The 8,687-nt window shown below is 39.4% G+C and overlaps 1 protein-coding gene across 6 annotated transcripts in view; it reads left to right on the top strand.

Annotated features, from left to right (window-relative positions):
* Positions 1-8,687, top strand: part of CTBP1 (C-terminal binding protein 1) — a 364,798-nt gene that overhangs the window by 253,702 nt on the left and 102,409 nt on the right. The window contains exon 1 of one of the 6 annotated variants that reach the window (XM_019525926.1): positions 2,544-2,746. The exons of 3 other annotated variants lie outside the window; for them this stretch is intronic. In XM_019525926.1, the coding sequence (XP_019381471.1) occupies positions 2,707-2,746 (40 nt within the window). In that variant the 5' untranslated portion in view covers positions 2,544-2,706. Of the gene's footprint in view, positions 1-2,543; positions 2,747-2,818; positions 3,426-8,687 lie in introns of those variants that run through there. 2 more of the 6 variants (XM_019525929.1, XM_019525931.1) reach the window with 2 other exon arrangements.

Here is an 8,687-nt window from a genome sequence, read left to right as displayed (position 1 = left end):
TTATCAGGGGGGGGGGGGGGGGGGGGTCACGTGAATGTATATATTATTTTATGGGGTCGCGGTATCATGAAGCTTGAGAGCCCCTGATATAATCCAAAATGTACCTGGTCAGTTCCATGGCAGGACTGTCCCTGTCCTCTTGGCCAGGGCTGGATCTAGACTCTCGTGGCTTCTTCTGAGCTGGATGTGGCAGTGGTCGCAGAAGTTAATGCAGCTGTCACTCACCCCACCACCGACATGGATTGCCAGTAGGGCTCTGTGCCCCAGAGTTTGGTGGCATGTCCTGACTCCAAATTCCTGGCCCCTCTATGATCTTCACAGGCCACTAGACATGCCACTGTGAGCCAGGGTCAGCCCACAGGCCGTAAGTGCGATAGCCCTGTGGAGTGTTTATATGCATTTTAATAACCTTTCATTGCTCACTTATTCCAGGTTGGATGTTAAAGGCAGAGAAGCTTTCAGAGCCAGCAGATATTCTAGCTGCAACAAACAGTTTCACAAGCTAGACACCACCTCTCCTGAACTTTTCTGAGAGGAGACAGAACCTTCCCCACATCCCCCAGTCAGATTCAGGATCCGTGTTTCCCTTGCCTGTGGCAGCAAAAGGTATCATGTTGCCCATTACTTGTAATTTAGCTTCTTCACACAGAGTTTACAGCATTTGAATGACTTGTTATTACTCCATGGCTCTGTGCAGAAAGGTAACTTAAATTCTGTGTCAATAATGGTTAATTTGCTTCTAGTGGAGAAGACCCCTATAGCATGTAACGACTGCGTCTTCTCATGCTGTTCAGATATCAGCAAGACTGGATTATGTGCAACATCATTGCTCTGTCCATGGTTAATGCTGGCAATTTCAGTAAGCTGTGGGAGCCATTGTCTTTCCCATTGTTGAATGGGGGTAGGGGTTGAATCCATAGGAAACAGGACGTTTGGGACCAGTTAGAATAGTTCTGCGGTGACCGGGTAAGCAACAATAACATTAATAACTGAATGATTGCTGTTCAAAGTCTTTTCATTTGGGCTGTAAAGGGACACTGCCAATGTCAAAATCATGCTGCTGTCTGACATGTGGTGCATACGGTTTATACACTTAATACTTCTGATCCCTATAAACGAAAAGCATTAGAGAAGGGAGGGGGTTTTTTTTAAATGTTTTTCAGGTTTATTTACTTTACATATAACCAGTTTCACCGTTTTGCTTGTATAGTCAGCTTGCCTGTTTCTTTATTTTGTGTGCTTTTCACACAAGTAGCTGGAGAGAAGAACATTTTTTAAATAATAAAAATATTACAACCTCAAAAACTAGCAGGGGACTCGAGCAGGTTTGCTAACCAAAGCTATATTTTAATTTACTTTTAAACTGTTGACTAGATTATAAGATAGAGATGGGAGAGTGGTCTGTTTAAAAAGTCATTTGTTAGGTTGAGGTTTAGTGAGACAAAGCTAGAAAGGCAAGGGATCGCAAAGGATGTGGGTCAAAACCAACTCCCAGCTCCTGGAGTCAAGTCCAGTTAGTCGTTATGTAGGGTCTGAGCCATGGTCCAATGCAGTTTAATAAAAAGAAAAAAATTAAAAACTACAGTGAACTTGTGGCCTTAATTGACTGGAGGCCCAATCCAAAGCTCAAATTTGTAGCTGAAGTAATTTCTTTCTTCTTTCACTTGGTTACTGGTCCCACTGACTTCAAGACCAGTTGCTGGACTGAAAGGGAAGTGAGTTTGGACAGCTGTCACCTTGATCAACGTGGAAGAGACTTTTATCCTCTGTGGATGAAGCACAAAGGGGGGCCAGCGACAGCACGCTGACCAGCAGGCATTATCGAATTAATGGAAATTAATGGGAACTTATTTGATGTTGAAGAATAGCAGGATTTGGATAGTCACATACATTTTGTTCCAAGTCTGCCTTCAGTTACACTGTAGGTATTCCCATATCAGTCAGCTAGCGCTTACTAGCTCAGCTGAAGAAAGAATTGGACCTTCACTCTTTTACACTTTGAGCCATTAAAGAGGGCTCTGTAAACAAAGATATAGTTATTTCTCTTATTTACAATTCACTTGGGGTCCCTTGGAAAAGGAGCATTTTTTTGTCATTAGCCTATCAGGCGAAAAAACCTGAACCAAATTGTAAAATAAACAGTAAGGATGTGTGCAGGCATTTGACTGGGGGAAATTTAAAAAAATAAGAAAAAAAAGAATGCATAATGCAATTGCACTATGAAACTTTTTACCTTGCTCAATTGCTGAAAAAGGTATGTGGCTAACAGCTCAGTTGTTTGAAAATGGATAAGGCTAAATTACCCAATTTTACAACACTATGAAAGTAATTTTGGGTTTTCGGTCCGTTTTTTTCCCCTCTCCCACTCTCCTTTTCCCCCGTTGAAACTGACAAAGGTACGGTGCTGACTTGAGCTATTTCTGCTTTCTCCCTCCCGTTTCCTTTTCATTTCTCTTCTGTGCCTGGAAACAAGAGATTAATTTTGTCTGCCCTACGCTCCGCCTGCATGCCTCTCCCACTTTCAGAGACAGCAGCACTTGGGCTGTGTGTGTGTGAGTGTGTGTGTGTGTGAGAGAGTGAGTGTGTGTGTGTGTGTGTGTGTGTGTGTGTTACTTCAGGGAAAAATAGAAGTAGCCGCCATATGCTTAGGATTTTTTTAATATTTTCCTGAAGTTCTCATTATAAAGAGACTGGACATATATTTCAATGGGAAGTTCTCACTTACTAAACAAGGGCTTGCCTCTAGGTAATGATTTCACTGTCTATTTTGTTCAGTTTTCCTGTTTGAGATTGCTTTAAAGATACATCGATATATGTGTGTACATAAAGGCTTGTTCTGCTGCTTCCCTTCCCATCCCCCTCCTTTCGCTGCCTGCTTGCTTTGTGTGTGAGTGAGAGTGCATTTTTTTTCCTGACTTGTTAGCTAATATATGGTTATTTCTAAATGAGAGGAGCTGATGGCCAGACATCATTATCTTTCAGACAACTTTGCCTAGCAACTGCCGGAATAGAGGGATATTAAACAAATTTAACAGAAGACTTGCTGAAGCAGGGTGAAGGGACCTGAACTTGACTGCTACTCTAGTTCATTCTTTCTCCAAAAAAAAAAAAAAAAAAGAGAAACGTCTGCAAGTAAAATAGCTTTAAATCTATATCCAGAATTTTAACTCTTCAAAAAAAAAAAAAAAAATCTATGTCTATGTGGTTGGATTTAGCCATGCCCCAGCTTTTAACTGCAGTAAAACGCAGGTAAAATGCCTTGAAGGAAAAAAAGAAAAAAAAGAAAAAAAACAAAAGCAACCCTCGTACTAATATTTCAATAAACAGGAAGTCTAAAAGCGGCATTTTATTGCTGTTAAAAGTGCTTAAGGCCTGGCTTTTGAAATGATTTTGCTAAATCTGTGGACAGGTTATTTATTTGAAAGGTAAGGCTTTTCTCCAGAAATCTGAATTTCTTTCTTTCTTTCTTTTTTTTTTTTTAATGTGCTAGCAAATGCGTTTATGGATTGCTGCTGTTGTTTAAGGTAAAGACAGATAACCTGCATGGGATGATTTTACAGTATGTGGATAAATTGCTTGCTTAAAATTCTTGTGTTAATCTGATGACTATTATGTGCTCCTTAAGGAACCGACAACAGCAAAATGTAGTCTAACAACAAGTTATATTCCGAGAGAAAGCAATAGAGCTGCATATAATAACTTTAGTTGCTGTGTATATTTGATGCAATATTTGTGTGTCTGTTTTTTTTTCAAATATTTGAAAATCAGATGCCTGCTTCTCTATTTCTAATAGGGATTCAGACTGTGTCTTTAGACTATATGGTTACCAGTAATACTTTTTAAAATTTCACCTGTTGTGGCTTAAAATAATTTGACTTAGTATTTTAATAATAGCAGAGTGTTTGCTATCTAGTCCATGGTAGAGCAGCTACAAGAAAATCATCCTTTCAGCCTCATTTAAAAAAAATGAGGCCTGATGGGTTAATAGTGAATGTCTAGTTTTTCAGTGCATTAAAACAAATTATAATATTTGGGTTGTTGATGGGTGATTTTAATGCATCACAGAGATTCCTTTTCTCGAGTCTAGAAAACATAAGCAAATTTATTTAGCAGGCTGGTTGGTCCTTTGCAAGCTGTTCGGTATATCTGTTACAATATTTTTGATCTCATCATCATATTTCTGTAGAAAAAGAAAAAGGAGACTTTAATAAGAACAAAACCCATATTTCAGTCACGATTGCTTAGCTAGAAATCCCTCTAATTAATTGGCTGTAGTCAATATGCCAGCTTATTTAGTAAATAATAATGAAGTGAAAAAGCTAATTACTCAGAAAGTTGTGCTAACAGAGGGAAAATAATTTTCAGGGTGTATCTGCATGTGGTTTAATTTTCTCCTCGTGTTTGGCATATATGTGCATTAGTGTAAACCTTTTTGTAGCTGCTGGATAAAATTAGCAGCACAAATTAACTTTGGTGATTTCAATATTAATGCTCTTTATTGATCTCCCCTGTTCTCCTCCCCCCCCCCCAAGCAAAATTACAACAGTGGATTTCCTTGATCTCTATTTAAAAAATATTAGCTAAATATAATATAATGTATTGTCTGAAAGGACACTAAGCAACAAAATCTCTTGCCTCTTTACTATCAATTCCTCATAAGAACAGATTGTCTTAGTTTTTCAGTCTAAATATTGAACTTACATTACACAGTAACAAAATCCATTTCGAAATAAATCCATGGGGCTAAATCATTCTTTCATTTATACTGGTGTCAATCTGAAGTAACTGCAGTAAAGTTAATGGAGTTATTTTGCATTAACACTGGTGGAACAGAGCTCAGTTTAGCCCAGTGGAAGTGGTCTGTTGTGTCTTTTTCCTTTGCTTTATAGATTTGTTTAAAATCTAGTATTGTTATGTATGGATGAGAAAAGACTATGTGGAGTCTGAGAGCCGTTCATGGTCCTAAATACCAGATATGCTACAATATGTGGGCGTAATATTGAATTAAGGTAATGTGATAAAGCAAATGAAAAATGTATTACACTTTTTAGTTCAGTTCATTCTTCCTTTCTCTTTTTTAAGTATACTCTTTAGTGGTGAAGAGAGACATTGTATCTGTCCCCTGTTCAAAATTCTTGATGCATTTATTTATTAATATCTTTATTGCTAAGAGTTTTAATTTTATTTACAATGTGAACACAGCCATCACAGCACTTAGTTCAAAATCTCATTAAAGAGATTAGAACTTGGACTGGACATGATAATATATTACCATACAGCTACTGAACTGTGCACTGTAGCTTTTTGAAGCCTAGTGTCAACCCGTCTCTGTCAAATAACATCTAAAGCAATTAGATAATTAGGCAAGATTGTACCCTTTGAGAGAACTTTGACATTTTCCTAAAATGTGCATTTGTATGGCTGTTAAAGATGTGAAATATGCAGGGTATTTTGAGCGACTGATAAGTGCATGGGAAGACATCAACTTCACTTGTATCAAAGTAAAAGCACAGAAGGATTGATGTGCTACTTTTATTTACTGCTGTGAAAAAAACAATATTACATGTGCATTTAAAGCCACCCAGATCTGGGCTCCTGGTCTTGGTTGCCATTTTGCCTTTCCTTCCCCAATGTTAATTTGTAATAGTAGCATTTCTTTAAGGCAACCAGGGTAGATTGGAGGCTGGCCACTTGTGAGTTGGATTCAAAAGCAATATTTAGTCTCTGGCTTCTCAGGCCAGCTGGAGCATTGATGAGGTGATACTCTTCAGCAAGTGTCAGGCTCTCAAATCCCATGGCAGCTGGCAGTAGTAGCAACATTTCAGTCTCATCTGAGGCTACCTAACCTTCTGGCCCCTGTAATTATTTATTTAATGAGAGAGTAGGGATGGAGTTGCACAGTGTAAAAGTGTCCTTAAAATTTAAGGTGAGGATAAAAATTATAGTACCGCAGACCTTTGCCCTTAGGCTCCCTGCATTCCCCACACTCAAAGTGTTTACTAGCTAATTCCAGCCTGCAGAAATGAAGGTCCTGCTGCATGTGCATTGTGTCGCTATGTTCATGATTTCCTTCCTCCCCCACCACCTTAAAAACAAAGATGGCGATTCAGTCTGTCTTTTTAGTCCCCCTGGGAAAAATGTAGCAGACGTTCTTTTCATGTCATTCTAAAACAAACCTACTTATATTGCCAAAAGGCAAAAATATATATATAACTGCATCCTCCTAACAAGATTAGAAACTCAAGGCAGCATTAAGGCACTGCAGACCTTTTGGTGGTGTAAGAGGTATATTTTCAGATGCGTTTATTTTCATTACAAAATAGTCTCATCCCGTCTTTCAGAGCGGCTCGTGTGCTAGGTGTGCCGAAGGAGCACATGCGTGTCTGCTGGCGTGTACTGATGCGCACTGTGATGCGGGCAGCATCCGATGGAGCAAAGCGTAAGGAAGGCTCTGACTTCGCGCAAGTTGGCAGCCAAAGCTTGCTGTGGCTGAGCCTATAGGTTGAACACTTTGCTTGGCATGTATTAAACGTTTGGGGCAATAGTCTTTGGATAGTCCTGTCCCATGCTTTGGCTGGTGAAGGAAACAGAGGTGCAAAGGCTTTCAACCACCCTTGACCCTCCTAATTCTAGTTCTGGCCGTAGACCTGCCCCCAACCCTGGTACAACTTGAAACAGCCCAGGGCTCTTCTAATTTGTGACTGTCCTCACAAATTATCTGGAGGGCAGTCTGCTTTGGCTCATCCCTGCCTGCTCCGTAATTCGGGGCCGAGGCAGGAAATGACAGACAGCTGTTAAATTAGCCTCAGCAGAAAGAACGCTCCAGCTTTTGTGCTGCCAGAGGAGTATATAGGGGCCCAAATCAAGGCTTTTGTCTCAGTGTGGGGAAGTCGTTGTGACAGTAGGCAGCAGCAGCACTTAAAAGAGAAATTGCTTCTCGTGGGCAGAAATATGAGGAACTTCAGATAATTCAATGGAATCACTTTGAAAAAACAGCACCTCTAAGTTTTCTTTCAAGAGATAGAGCGTCTGTTCAATGAACAGGTGAACTGCTTTTGACGTGTGACGTGTAGAATACACTTGCGTCGGCTATCCTAGAGCAGTCACTTAATTTTCAAGACGAAAATGTAGAAATTAGCTTGTCATCCCCCGTGTGACACAGTTTTAGTATCTTATCTTAAACTATCATCACTTTATTTTTAGTGTCTTATTCTTATTTAGTGTCTTATACCATTTGCTAATGAGCCAGTTTGTGTCTGTTAGATATAATTAGTTTGTCTGATTTTTGTGTAGTGCAGAGACTTATCAGGGAAAACCCTGATAATATAAGGATACTCAATCAAGTCGAGGGAAAACGTAGAAATTGCTCCTTTCTTCTTTTCTGATTCCTCTATTCCCCGCACTCCTTTGCTCACACCTCTGCTGCACTTGGCTAGGCGAATGATTACTCTGATGTCAGGCATCAAGGGCAGAGGACTATAAAATGGTTGCATTACTATGGCTGTTTGAAATAGGGGCAATTAAATGTTTGGGTACTTATGGTCTAAATTATTCTTGGAATACAATGAGATTATCAGAGTTTGTGTAAATCCATGTTTGATTTTCTGCAAAAAAACCCCTACATGTCACAAATTGCTACATCATTTTCCTTGTTTTTATTTATTTGGTGGAAGGGTCCTCTGTGTGCCTCTACGTGTTCGACTCTTCATCCTTCTCTTATTAAAAAATTCTAGCTTTTGGGGGGATCCCCCTCTAGTGTACTTGCAAGTATAGTTTCTTTAGTCAGCCAGAAAGAGCAGCCTGGAAAATAGCACAAGAAATTCTCTTAAATTTCTTGACTGTGAGCACTGACATTTACAGTGGTTTCAGACTTGGTTGTTCTCAAAGGAAACTTTTATTTCTGTAATACATTTAGGCTTGTTTGTGTTTTACCGTTTAAAATCAGGTAACATTGGCCTTTTAATTTTACTTCTGCTTAGATATTTTGTGGCTTGAGTCATATATTCTGTTAAAACAGTTATATTCACAGGTCAGTGGGTGTCTGTTGTCAGTGCCTAAATCATTTTCAGCTTGTTACATCACCGCTAGGAGAGTTATATAAATCTGGAATCGAAGTTGTTCATGCTTCCTGACTGTATGTCTGAAAATTCATTGCAATAGTCACTTTTTATTCTCTCCTCTTTTTTTTCTTTTTTTTTTTTGTGTGGGGTAGATGTGGGGGGGGGGATGTCAAAATATGATGAGGGAGAAATAAAATTCCTTGCTTGCCTGAGTCATAAGTCCACATTCCTGTTCACAATCCAAACTTCTCACTGTAGGAGATACAGTAACAGTCTTCCTAAAAAGCCCTAATATGTCTTTAAAGATTGAAATGTAATGCATTTGAGCAGAGCCCTGTGATGGAAAGGGAGCACATCTTCAAAGCAGGAACTCCTGGAGGGATCATGCCTAACTTTAAAGTATTGCCGCATGAAGCTCCAGGTGCCTTGCAGAAAGCTGCCCTTGCATCTAAGTGGAAGCCGGACCCCCTACCATCTACACGAGGCTAGCTGAGATGTGGCTCCTCCCTTATGAAACTTTAGTGTCAAACATTACAAGAGATAGGTACAGAGAGACTTTCTCACCCTCTTTAGCTATCTGCGGTTGCTGAGTTCATACATCTAATAGACCAAAAAAAAAAAAAAAAA

This window comes from Gavialis gangeticus, unplaced genomic scaffold (genome assembly GCF_001723915.1).
Source record: "Gavialis gangeticus isolate Ggan-Ray unplaced genomic scaffold, GavGan_comp1, whole genome shotgun sequence".
Lineage (NCBI taxonomy): Eukaryota > Metazoa > Chordata > Crocodylia > Gavialidae > Gavialis > Gavialis gangeticus.
Note: the sequence above shows the minus strand (reverse complement) of the source record. Positions and strands in the feature narration are given on the sequence as shown.